This window comes from Triturus cristatus, chromosome 1_2 (genome assembly GCF_964204655.1).
Source record: "Triturus cristatus chromosome 1_2, aTriCri1.1, whole genome shotgun sequence".
Lineage (NCBI taxonomy): Eukaryota > Metazoa > Chordata > Amphibia > Caudata > Salamandridae > Triturus > Triturus cristatus.
This window is the reverse complement of record NC_140580.1, coordinates 42,853,171-42,866,794: the sequence shown is the minus strand read 5'-3', so window position 1 is coordinate 42,866,794 and position 13,624 is coordinate 42,853,171. Positions and strand designations below refer to the sequence as shown.

Below are 13,624 nucleotides of genomic sequence, written 5' to 3'. Positions count from 1 at the left end.
TCTCTATCTAAGAAAAACAAGAAATACCCGCTGGTCGCAATTTAACTAAATTTAAAAGGTTTCAGTAAGTATTCCACTGCAAGGAACTGAAAACACATTTCTTCAGTAAACATTGTGTTATAGGGAAGCTGGACCGCCCCTTAACAGTTTACGTTCCCACCTCAGCCATTGTACCCAACCTTAACACTGGGTGCCCTGCCCCTCCAGATATGCTTCCGCCAGCATCCTTGCGCTCTCTACTGCGTAGCCCCATGCTTGATGCTGTGATTTCCCCTACCCCATGTTCTGTGGGGAACATTTTAAAAGCCCCATCTTGTTCAGCACTGCTTTGGTTTTTAGTTAGGTTTACACTGTGAAAGCCCCAAACATACACAGCCACTTGAAATCTTGCGAGGCATTTGTCAGGAAATCTGACTTTTTAGATGCTAATGTTGCATTATGGGGTTCACAACGTTGGTCTTAAGTGAGTAATCGGGTGACTATGAATAACTGTTGATTTTCATTGCAGGCAGTTGCATGTGATGGATGAAACGCACGTCATAAATCAAGTGAAAGAAGATGTATGTTACGTATCTCAGGATTTTTACAAAGATATGGAAATTGCTAGGTATGTATATTATTTTCTTCATATTGTAACAGCACTTATTGTATGATCAAATAGTGCATTGAACACATGTAACAAGTTATGTTTTGCAGGTTTAAGGGTGAAGAGAATACTGTTATGCGGGACTATGTGCTACCTGACTTCAGCACTATCAAAAAAGGGTTCTGTAAGGTAATTGAACTCATTCCTCTTTTAGATTTATTTTCATTCCATTTTTAGAATGTGTTTGTGGAAGGTGAGGATTTTTTGCCTTTGGGTTTTTCTTATGGTCGGAAGGTTTTTGTTTGCCCTGCATAAAATTAATGTACCTCCTTTTTGGACAATCTGATTATTCTAAAACTGCTTTTCACTATGTTTCTTAGGTTTTTATCACTTGCACCACTAAGAAATAGATGCATGTAGCTACACACATATTACAGAGGAGCATTGAGTTGCATTTACACAGTGACAGTCACGGGTGTCTTCGTATTCATTGCTTAATATTAAATTCTGCTGTGAACCCTCCACCTCCCATTGATGATGATCATCTCTAGGTGGAACGTTATAGTGGGACGTTAAACACTGTGTAGTCTTGTTTGTGTGTTGACTTTGGCACGGTGTCTTTCTGAAAATGTCTGATGTATACTTGGAGTACGAATATCTCTTGTCCACAGAGAAATTTGATTTCATCACCAAGAAGAGGAGTCAAGAAACAAGTACAGAGACTTGTATACCTTGCCATAGTCAAATAGTGAGAGTAACCTCACCATGGGTGAAAGCATTTGATGGCATGACTGTTTTTAATCCTTGGCACCTACCAACTTACTTCTGGCATATACAGCTGTTAATGTCACCGTCTGAGCACTGAAGTCATACAGAGCCATTGGACTGCAGCCTGAAGGATGGGCACAGAGGTCCATTAGAACCATTTCATAGTCGGATCCAGCAAGTCTTTCCTACTGGCAGTGGTGGCCGGGAATTTTAGGAGGGAGGGAGGGTGGGTGGATGGGACACATACGCACCCATACACACTCACACCCATGCATTCACATGCACACACACATGTATCCATTCACAACACTCATTACCAAATATTCAAACATGCTTGCAGGCACCAAGCATTCATTTTTAAAAAAATCCCATTTGCCTGCAGCTCTTCCTTGGAGATCCCAGGAGGGTTGAGACTGCTGCCTTCACTCATTGGTTGACCTTAGGTCAGCCAATGAGGGAAGGCAGCAGTCCTAAGCCTCGGAGGTCCCAGGAGGGTTGGGACTGCTGCCTCCCCTCATTGGGAAGGCAGCAGTCCCAACCTCATCACAGAGTAGGATGATGACTCTGCTGCCCCCACTCCACACTCTGACGATGTGTCACTCATTGATACTCAGCCCTGGGCACTTCAGGACTTAAAACTGAAGCGCCCATGTCCGAGGCAATGAGCAACATAAGGATCTTTGCTGAGCTGAAGAGGTCCCGCCCACAGGAGCTGTGACATCTCTCAGCCCAGCAAAGTTCAGCTCATGCCTAGCTCCTGGCTGCATGACCGGAAATAAAGAGTATCTGTCAGGCTGACCTTTGCTCAGCCTGACAGACACTCTTCTTGGAGGAAAAAGGTGAGGGGTTATGGCCCCTCAGCCTCTAAGGACGGGCCCTGGCTGCCTTCTGGGTGTTGTAGGTAGGACACATTGCAACAAGATGCGGATCAGATCTTTGGGCCTATATTGGGGGACCCACCCATGATCTGCTCTTGTTAATTGAGTGGTTATACAGGTGAGGAGAATAATTTACTCCAGTGTGCAGTGATTGCAGTCCTACCCTGACGAGGCTTGTCCAACTCCTTACTCCTCTGTTCCACTCCGTGTGGTTGAGGCTATCTCTCAATTGGTCCGCACGCAGGTTTTTTTTGTCATTGTCTATCAGTATGAATGTCTGTTATCAAAATCTCCTTGACAAGTGGAATCACAAAGTACAATATCTAATCAAGGTGTGATCAGGTGAATTCAAGAGTAACTGAACCATAACTAGTTTGCCTTCTGAAGGGCAGCGGACACTTCCTGTGTCAGAGTGTGTGGATACGTTTCTGTATATAGTCCTTATTTTGCAACCAGTCTCAGGGGTTCACAAGAAAGTGTTCTTTGTACATGTAGGGGGCTCTCTCCAAGACTGACAACGCACTAGAGCACTTGCCAAAACAGTCTACAACTTTATTAGCCTTAGTAAATATGAGTCTTATTCCTTGCCCAAGCTTCAGACTTTAACTTCATGTCACCTTCCCCTTTACTTTTCTCAAGCTTGATGTGATGCCATTCCTGTGCTGCCTCGTCTCGTTTTGATAATGGTTTACCTCAATCCTAAATCCAGTGTGCAAGGGAAATGTCTCCTCCCAAGATGATGGGGTTTGCACCTTGTATGGACTGTTGCAACTTAATGGCCCTGACAGGTACCCATCAGGTTTGCCCCTGGTGCCTGGGATTAGCTCACAACTCTTAAAGCCTGCAGTGACTGCGTGTCCATGAATCCAAGGGCCATGTTGGTACCATCCAAAGGTTGGTCTTGATTCCATTCCTGATCCAGAATCTAGTCCAGAGATCAATCGTCATTGCGCTCTAAATTCTCTTGAAAGTCTGAGAATAAAATTCAAAAAATTCAAGTGAGACTATTCTGCCACTCTCGTACACCAGAGAAGGCACGAGGGCATCGCAATGCCTCTCAATACCGCTCCTGAAGTTGTTTGACATTGGGTGCCGTAACTTGTCTGGGCACAAACCTAGTTCATAAGGCTGCCTGCAAAACCAAACCAGATCAAAGAGTTCAGTGAGGCTATGCTGCTACACTTTGGATCTCTTCCAACTCCTTCTGGCGCGCCTGCAGGCCCCATGGAGCAGAGAGGTCCTCAATCTGGTGTACTGCCAGTGGGTTTAGCATCAGCAACATTTGGACCCTCTAAGCCCATCACCGTGCCTCTACTGACACCCTTGCCAACTCCACCTCCGAATCTACACTCGGTTCCCGGAACATCTGTGCCCATGCTGATTACATTGATGCCAGAAGACGAGGTGCAACTCATTAGGCTCTGAGCTGGTGCCTCCTCAAATTCGACTGAGGCTGCACTTGGTATCCATTCGAATAGCAGCCTTTGCCCACTCCACCTGAGCCACTCATAGGGCAGGCATCATCTGCTACATTCTTTATTTGGGACGGACTCTGATATTGAATAGGATGTGGGAGCCAAGTTTGGTCAACCCTACCATGAAGAAAACTGGTATGAAGGCCTTCAGGGTAGCATCGGCTTCAACAACTCCTGACACTTGCCTTGTCTCACCACCTACAACTCCTGCTACTGAGGAAAGTGCTTCCTTCACTATGGTCATGAAGAGGACAGATGAGGTTCTCTGTCTCAAGCTCCCCACCTTGGAGGTCAAAACTATCATTCTAACTAAAGTTCTCCATCCATGACAGACCAAAACTGAGCTCCTGTTGCACTTTAATGAGGTCCTGACCAACATCCTGTTAGGGGCCTGGGCCAAACCTTGCTCAGGGCCCCTGATTAATTGAAAGATTGTGTGGCGTCATCATCCTGCCTCCGGCAACCCTGCTTTTTAGACTCAGCACCCATCCTCTGAGAGCTTGATGGTGCAAGCTTCCAACAGAAGGACAAACCTAAATACCTTCTTGACTACTTCTCCCTACCCCTGGATTGGTTATCTTTTAGTTAAGGACTTTAGAAAGAGGGTATTTTCTTCCAGCATCTTAGTAATCCTGTCAGTAAATGTGAGTTGCCTTTTGGGCCGCTATTACCACATTCTCTGGGACTTCGTAGCTCAAGTCCTCACTTGTGTCCTGGAAGACCATTGTCCAGGCCATACAAGGTGGCTGTGAAATGCACCATCCATTGTGGCCTGGGTACTACGGATTCCATTGGTCAAGCCATTGGCAATAGTGTTATCAGTTGCCATGCAATGGTTGAGATCTACGGGTTTCACCGGCTAACTTCAGTCCTTCCCAAGCCTACCAAAAATGAATGTGTCCTTGTGTAATGTAACTGGAGCTCATGTGAAGCACTCCAATACCATTGGGTCGAGTTTTGGCTACTTAAACCTGCAAAAATGTAACTCCTTTATGGACATAGTGCAATCTTCCTATACCCTCTCAGCTTATGTCCGTCTCCCACTCTCCCAGTTGCTATGTTTTTACTGTGTTTTTTACTTTTTCTTACTTATTCTACTATTGTTTCTTGATAGCAGCTATACTGTGCTGAGTCGCACACTTTGGTGCCCTCATGTTATGCCTCTTACCATGTTGATGTGGCCACAGTTAACGTTTGCCATCAGTATCTCAGTGCTTGTGGTAATGCCTTGTCTGACGTTTACTGTGTACATTGTATGCTGATTTTAAACTTTTTTTGTCAAAACGGTTTCTATTGTTTTCAGGTATACGAACAGCAGGACAGCTCATACAGTACAGCTCCTATATCAAAGCACAAAGCTAAAGGTGGATTCAGTGTCTCATAACTAGTGGAACTGGCTGCTGTCAATAGCATGCAAATTGCCTACGACAAGCAGTACAAAAAGCATAACAATCCTTCATACCACCACCCCATCCCCCTCCTCCCCCCAAATCAACCGTAAGTGAACTACGTTGCATTGGGACTCTCGCTATTGCACTAATAGTCTGGTGTCCTGCCTTTCCCCCAGAAAGGAGAGTCCAGGACATTCAGGCTAGGATCTAGATCTTTCAATCTCTTAACTGGATTTCGATGAGGTAGACTCAGAGGCTGCTGGGACTGATGGCCTGCTGAAATCTGCTGGTCAAGCATGCCAGTTGTCGTAGGTGGGGTCTGTAGTTTGATCTGAAGTCTCCTTCCTTCCATCAAGGGAAGGCTAGTGCAGGTGATCGGATGACACCACCTCCGTGCGGTATTGCAACAAACCGGGCGTATGGGATCATGGACCCTGTGCCTCTAGGTGCTGCACCTCTGGAGATGGCTGGACCATCAAGAGATCTTCCTGGTGGTGAACGACCTGGCAGGATCTTTGAACGACAGGACTAATGAACTCAGCTGTTGACCCCTACTGGATCACGAGGGGCAATAACACCCGGAGGTGGTGCACAGTCTCTTTCAGACATGGTGAGAACCTTGCCTCGATCTCTTCGCCACAGCCAAGAATGTGCAGTGTTATCAGTTCTGCATGTTGGAATTCCCAAGGCGTCTCTCTCTCTGAGATCTGTTCTGCCTATGATTGGACTTTGGGCTTCTGTATGTCTTACTGCTAATACCTCTCCTGAGTTCTGAAGGTCTGGACCGACTGGGCCCAAGTCACCCTCTTGGCTCCCTATTGGGCATAGAGAGTATGGTATCCAGAGCTCCTGGGCCTGAGCATCTGTCCAGCCCATCAGGCTGTCAATCCAGGAGGCTCTGCTGTTGCAGCAACAGGGCAAGGTCCTGCCCCCGGCCCTCCATAATCTCTACCCTCATGGTTGGAGATTGAGTGGAAACAGTTAAATACTTTCAACCTTCCTCCTGAGGTGGTTGATCTCATCTTGGTAGCCAGGTGTCCCTCAACAAAAACCGGATGGGATACATTTGTGATTTGGTGTGGTGTATGAAAGATAGACTCCCTGTAGGCCAGGTTATCTCTTATTTTGTTGTTTGCTCACCCGGCTACGGTTTCAGGCACAGCTAAAGGGAAGCCCGTTACTACCGCCACTGCCGTTACTGTTTTCCGGCCAAAAGGAGGGGGAGCGGAGCCAGGACTTCAAGCTCCAGGCTCCCTTGCGATCTCTGACGCCACTACAGACGTGTGCACTCTGCGCCAGGAGGAACGTTTAAATTCATCACCCTCTTTCGCTGAGAAGCCAGTATGGGTAAGGGAAACTCCCTTGTACCTCCGACATTGTAATCGCCCGACATATTCCTCCCCCCGCCGCCCGTTTCCCCCCGCGGGGGGACCCCGGTGATCGGAAAGACCGTCTGCCAGTTTTCCGCCGGTTGACCAGTCGACCGGGCAGAAAAGGGGCTGGATATGGTGGGGGTGTCTGCTAGACACCGCCATCCATATTAGAATGGACAGCGGTGCAGGGCTTTCCATGGCGGAGACCCCGCCATGGAAAGCCGGGTGGAGTTTGCTTTCGGGGGCCCGTTGCGGGCCCCCAGGGTATTGAGGGGGCAGGGGGTTGAACATGGGGGGTACCTATGGTACCCCCCTACATTGTCATGGACAAGGTGGCAGGCACCACGCGGTTCCCGTCACTTTGTGCATGACAATGCACAATGTGCATTCCCAGCATTGTGGCGGGCAGATCTGTGAGCACCGCCTGCCACGACACTGGGAATAGGGGATGCCACCGCCGCGATGGCATCCTAATTGCCGGTGCGGGACCGCTGCACCACTTGCGGCCGGTCCCAGCACTGCTAGGGTGGCGGGCGGACGGAAGTTCGCCCGCCATCCTAATCAGCCCCTAAGGCTAAGATACCACGCAATTGCCCCTCTATTACCTCCTATTTGACTGCAGCATTAGGAGCCATAACTACTGAGATTCATTATGTGGAGGCCCAGTTGGGCTTGGGTTTGGGAACTGATATATTGGAGGTAACAGCAACTGGTTATGCCCCACCTGTTATTTAGTCCCCTCAAACCAAGCACCTGACATTAATCGTACCCCTGTAATGGTGGTCAGTAACCACATTCGGGACAATGAAATTCCATCAACTTCACATTCTAAGGCACAAATGGAGGGCAAGGGGAGTACGGAAATACGAGCCAGGGCTTCGTTTGCAGTCGCTGGTAAAAAAAAAAAGAGGAAAAAAAGTCTAAAAACTGTCCCTGCAGCAAAGGACTTACCAATACGAAGGGGGCTGAAGACCACCTGATCACAGTAGAGTCACCACCTTCTAACCCTAATTCAGTAACTGAGGACTTAATGTTGTCACATATTGACACTCTTGTTGGATCACTCAAGGAGGACCTATATAATGATGTTAAATCCGGACTAGATTGTGTGATGGAAAGGTTATCTAGAATAGAGACCAAATTGGGTGATAGGCGGTGGGATAATATTGAAACAGGTGACATATCTGATATGGCCAATAATGGTACCAGTTCTCAACTCAAGATGACATCTGAAGAGGGTAGGTCTCTTATTACAACACGCCCGGGGCCCATGAAACCCAATGAGGCAACTATCGGGGTTAGGGATGGTGCCAGTGAGGGGGCTGTGACCGCAACTCATCGGAGGACAAAAACTCCACGTCTGTCAGGGCCTGATAAAATAGCTATAGGAGAGCCTGTTAAATCAGGTAGGTTGCATTTGCCACCAGAGGCTACCCCATTGGTAGCGGTCTTAATAGGCGTCCCCCCTCTTAAAAAAAACAGTACTGAGACAACCGAGAAACTTATTCGTAAGGTCAAGTTCTGGTGTAAAAAATTCTCCGAGGGGGGGTGTCTAGAGCTTCCTCACACGTCATAATGGCTGGACTGGTGGGATGGATGGGAAGTCACCCTAAAATAGATGACGGTGACTGTATAGTCATGAATTTTGATCGGACAGGTTGTAGCGGGTTGAATCAGAGTGCGTGACCACAGGGTGTAATGCAAGGGGTTTTTATTCTCTAGAGGTTTCCCAACAGTCAGATAAGGGAGAGGGAGAGCAGTCCGATAGAAACAACAGTTGGTGAAGTGGGGTTGCAACACCTCCTCTGGGAATAGCCCCTTGGATCCTTGGTCTGGTCTGGTCTCTCTCTCTGATACTCCAGGGGGCGTGTGGGGGAAGATAAGAAAGAAAATACAGCCTTTAATCTCAGGCGTTTATGAGGCGATCAGGGAGGGGAAGTGAGGGAGCACCACAAGGGGCCAGACGGTGAGGGCAGAGGGGGAACCAGCACCGGGAGCAGGACTGACCCGTAAGCAGCGGTAAGCCACCCGCCTGATTTACTGTCCACCCGGGGAGCTGTCAACCGCCCGCCGCCCCGACCCCCGGAGCCGCTCACGCACCTGCTGAAGCCACAAACCTCCTGGTCCGTGGCTGGGCGCAACACCGGATAAGCCTCCTGGCGTCTCGACGTTTGCGCCTTCGTCTGGGCACTGCTCCGCTGGAGTTTTCTCTTTCTCTCCGTGTCCGGTAGCTCCGTGTTCTCCTTCCTCTCGCTTCCCGTCGTTTTTCGGCTTCTCTTCCTTGTTGGGACTCCACCCCCTCAGAGCGGGCAAATCCTCTCTTGTAGCGTGTGAGGGGTGGAGTCTGTTGACGGATTTGCTGCATCGAAGTTAAAGGGCCAGAGCCCAGGGAGATCAGCCGTACTAGAACCGCCAGCCTCGATCCCGATATCCTGGGGCTGAAAGGGAGAAGAGGTGGGTGGAAGAGGTAAGTCTGGGGCACGTTTATGAGGAAAAAGGGGAGAACCCTGACACAGATGTTGCAGGCCAGCTTTTTAAGGAGAGCTGTAACTGCGGCCCGGGGGATCACAGTTTTGCCCTTGTTATTTTTTTATCCTCCAGTTATGAGGGAATGGGGCAGAGACTGTAAGGGACTGCAAAGACATACAGCAAGAGAATGGTCCCTTAAACCTATTGACAGAACTATGCACAACGATGGCCAACCCGTTCTTGTAAACACCATTAACCTTCTCAAATGTTATCCAACTTTCACTGCTGTAGCAGAAGAAAGGGCTAAAGAGAGTAGGTTTGAAACTGCAAATAGATTTGCCCCACTGAGCCAGTTGGATAGTAATGACTGACTAAACTCTGGTTTTCCTATGAAAGGGCAAACCGGAGATAGAGATAGTCATATGAACTACATTACCAAATCCATACAGGGAGAGGAGGTTAACGCAGGGGAGCCTGTCAAGATATTAAGTTGGAACATAGCAGGACTTAAAAACAAGATTGATGATGAAAGCTGGATAGGTTTTTTTTAAAAGAGTATGATGTGATTGGGCTTCAAGAGTCCTGGGAAACCGAAAGTAACTTTTGGTTGGATGGTTACACAACCTATTTTGAGCCAGCAAGACCATCTGCATCTGGTAGAGCAAAGGGTGGTCTAATAATCCTGGTCTCCTTAAAGGTTATAGATAACCACTGTAAACTGGACACAGGTTCACCAAATTGTCTAGCAGTGCAGATTATGCCTATTAATGCACAATGTTAATTTTCGTAATTCATTTGACAGAATTGCTGCAAATGAACATCTGAATGGCTTCCTTGAGTCTTATAACGGAAATCAAGTCACACCTTCTTCGGCTATTGTTTTAGGTGATTTTAATGTACATCGATGCCTATTGAATTGTCATGTCACTGACCGCTTAGGCCCTGGCGATCAGCTGGAGACACATTTTGAACATTAACAGTAAGGTGGATTCTTAGAGGGCACCCTAGCGGAGTTTGGTCTTTTATATCCTAATACTTCACATGACAGTGATGATATTCCAACATTCAAAGGAAGGGAAATGCACTCCACTATAGATTATATTTTTATTAATGCTGCTTTGACCCCCATGGTGACAGGTTACACTACCATGTGGTCACAGTTTAGCGACCACAATCCTATATATATTACTTTGTCAGTGGGTATCAAGATCAATTCAAAATTAAATAGATGTGTCCCTATTCCTAATCTAAAAACCACAGACCAAGCCCAAAGACTTAAGTGGTGTATGGTAGTGCCGGAGGATTTCCACATGAACTTATTGAACACTGTTGGAATGGAGATTGACCTCTGTCTAGATGATAATAAAAGGGACATAGAGACACTTATAGCTTATGATAAAATCTGTAATCAGGTGGCCTGTGACTTTAAAAAAGTCCATATAAGGAATTCCTGAAAAAAGGGGAGAGGTGGTTTGACCATAACTGTTCACTTGCCCACCAAAAGTTGTTGGTGGCTTTAAAACACAAATCACAAGATAAAAGTGTAATACCAGCCCTTAGGAAAACGTATAAGTCGCCCATAAATATATGCAAATCTGAGATTAAAAATGAGGCATGGAATTATCTCCTGTCCATAGACGTTCTCAAAAACAGTGTCAAGTTCTGGGGAATTGTTAATAAGCCATTTTTCCAGGAAACTAATGGTAGTTCTCTAGAATGTAACATTCCGGAGCAGGAGTGGTTTTCTCATTTTAAACTCATATATGGCGACCAGGAGAACCAAGGACTTCCAGGTACACTGTTTGAGGCTGAGGAATATACCCTGGTTTTTATAGAATCAGAAGTAGCAGAGGCTATAAATCAAATGACAAGCAATAAGGTGCCTGGACCAGATGGTGTCCTGGCCGACCTTTTTTAAATCTAACGTGACACTATGGTTCAACCTTCTGGCTCATGTTTTTAATATGGCCTGTAAATTTGGCCTGCCTAGATCATGGTCTGAGTCAATCATTGTTCCAGTTTTTAAAAAGGGTAATAGATGGGATCCTAGGTGCTACAGACCAATCTCACTTATAGATTCTGCAGTGAAGGTGCTAGGAAGAGTGGTACTCCGTAAACTTACTGCTTGGCTAAACGAAACGAATACACTCTCAAACCTGCAATACGGGTTCAGGAAAGGGAGAGGTACCACGGATCAGTGTTTGAACCTGCACCTATTAGTTGGGAAATATACCATTGCCAAAAAAGGGGACATTGTATTTGGCGTTTATGGATCTGTCCTCGGCTTTTGACCGAGTGAATAGATCCAAGTTATGAGCAATATTAATCAAACTAGGCGTGGACAAAAACATTGTTTACTTCCTTGCTGATCTGCACAGGGATCTGACAGCCACAGTGAGATTCGATCAAAGGGGGAACTGTACCCAGGGAATACGCGTCGTAAATGGAGTCAGGCAGGGATGTATTTTAGCCCCCCTATATTTTACCCTATATATAAATAACCTGGACTCAGTTTTAGGGGAAGCCAGCAAAGATATTCCGCATGTAGGGGAACAGCTGATTCCAGCCCTGCTATATGCGGATGATGCCGCCTTATTAGCTAGAACTGCGGTTGGTTTACAGTGTCTTCTAATTTCCTTTGACGTTTTTATGAGATCCCTGGACTTAAGTGTAAACTTCTCAAAATCTCATACAATGCTAATTAGTTCTAAGCCCAAAAGGCCTAAAACACTCTATTGTGAAGGTAACAAGATCACTAGGTTTACTACATTTACCTATCTAGGTGTCATATTTGATGATAGGGTAACATGGGTTCCGCAAATGAATGCAAAAAGAAATGTAATGGCTAGATCCACATCTGCGGTCCTTGGCTTTGCACGCAGGCCAGGGACAAAACCATTACAAGCACTGTTAAACATATACAGAGCTAAATGCATTGCTATCTCAAACTATGGCTCTGACATATGGGGTTATAAAGAAGCTAAGGATATCCAAACAGTTGAAAATACATTTTTAAGAAATTTGCTGTCAGTGCCACAATCAACACCGACATACATAGTTCACCAAGAGACTGGGTAGATTTTGTGGCAGACCTAATTGGTATGGCTCCTTTACTTAAGTGGATATCAACATGGATAAATCCTGACCTTGAAATTAATCGCGAAATTTTGCGCGATTGTCTAGCTTTAGACCAAGCAAGTAGTATGCCCTGGCTGAACTATGTGAAAAGGCTGGCAGTGCAATTAGGTCGGCCTGAATTATTTAACTCTACGGATAATCTAGTGAAAGGAGATATGCAGTGGGCTAAGAAATCTTACCTACATATGGCACTCAAGGAAAGAGAGGCCAGGGAGCTGGTAAAACCAACGGTACATGCCCATCAACTGTTAAAAACCTGTTGTGCAATTGAACCCTAGCTAAACGTTGTAACCAACTCGAATCATCGTTTCCTTTTAGTAAGATTTAGGCTGAATCAATTACATTTTTTACTTGCCGAACCTTAGGGATGGAGAAGAGAGGAGGACTTGGGTGTTTGTACATGTGATAATTTTTTCACCCAGGACACATTGCACTTTGTCTTGTTCTGTGAGCATTTTTTGCACAGTCGGAAACGTTTTATTTTTCCAATTTGAAAGGCCAAGGGATTCTTACAGGCGAAACCAGCGCTTATATACTTACAGATGTTGACCAATGTAGTTAGAATAAGGGGAAAACAGTGAGAGCGACTCCCATGATCTAGGACATAACAATAATTTTCTTTTTATAATCGATTTTAAAGTTGTATTTGAATTATTTGGTTACCTTGATCATGAAACCTGTGTACTATTCCTGGTGTGAGCCTATGTCATATTACTGTTTTTATCTTTTTATTTTGTAGAATGCTTTTATGGTTTTAATTAACCAAATAAAGTGACTTTGACTGACTGACTGGTATCTCTTTGCTCCTTTATTCTTTTTACGGTTGCTGGATCAGTCCTTATTATTTAAATCATCTGTTGTGATGTGTTTAAAAAAAAAAAAAAAAAAAAAGATTTCAACATTTGTTTCCTCTTTCCCTCTTTGTTATGACGCAGTGGGACAGTGGCTGCTCCCTGCTAAGGCAGAGAAGCATCGCCCCACTGCTTAAAAGGAAAAAATAAAATGATAATAACGTATCTTTATTGGCATTTTATTTTTCCTATTGGAATCAGTGGCTGGCGGGGCTGGCAAGAGCAGGGGGAGTAGTGGTTTTCACTCCTTAAGTGCACAACTGTTTGGTCAGCCCTCTTGGGCCGGCCAAACAGTCATGTGCACTTTGCATCTTCCCCACCAGGCTACATTACACAGCCTGATTTGTAACATGTAGAGCCTCCCAGTCCCTGTCTGAGCGCCAAACCAAGGCGCTCAGCAGTGTTGTGATTGGCTCAGGGAAGCTTCAGTGCTTCCTGCTAGCAGCAGTGACTGGAGACCGGAAGGAGTAAGAGGATGGAGGAGAAGCGGTGGCCACACGGCTGCACAGGTAAGTAGTTTTTTCCTCTTGACCCCCCCATGAGTAGCAGCCGCTACTGCAGTGGGATCTTAACATGGTCCTCACATATTTGATGTACACTCCCTTTGAGCCGCTGCACAAGTGTCTTTTGTGGTTTCTCAGCTTCAAGACAGTGTTCCTTATTGCCATAACTTCGGTACAGCAGGTTAGTGAGCT

At 46.1% G+C, this 13,624-nt stretch overlaps 1 protein-coding gene across 2 annotated transcripts in view; it reads left to right on the top strand.

Moving 5' to 3' along the window:
* Nucleotides 1-13,624, top strand: part of ACTR6 (actin related protein 6) — a 312,465-nt gene that overhangs the window by 189,764 nt on the left and 109,077 nt on the right. For both annotated transcript variants that reach the window (XM_085600663.1, XM_085600672.1), the window contains exons 7-8: nucleotides 509-607; nucleotides 697-775. In XM_085600663.1, coding sequence (XP_085456789.1) covers nucleotides 509-607; nucleotides 697-775 — 178 coding nt within the window. The remainder of the gene's footprint in view (nucleotides 1-508; nucleotides 608-696; nucleotides 776-13,624) is intronic.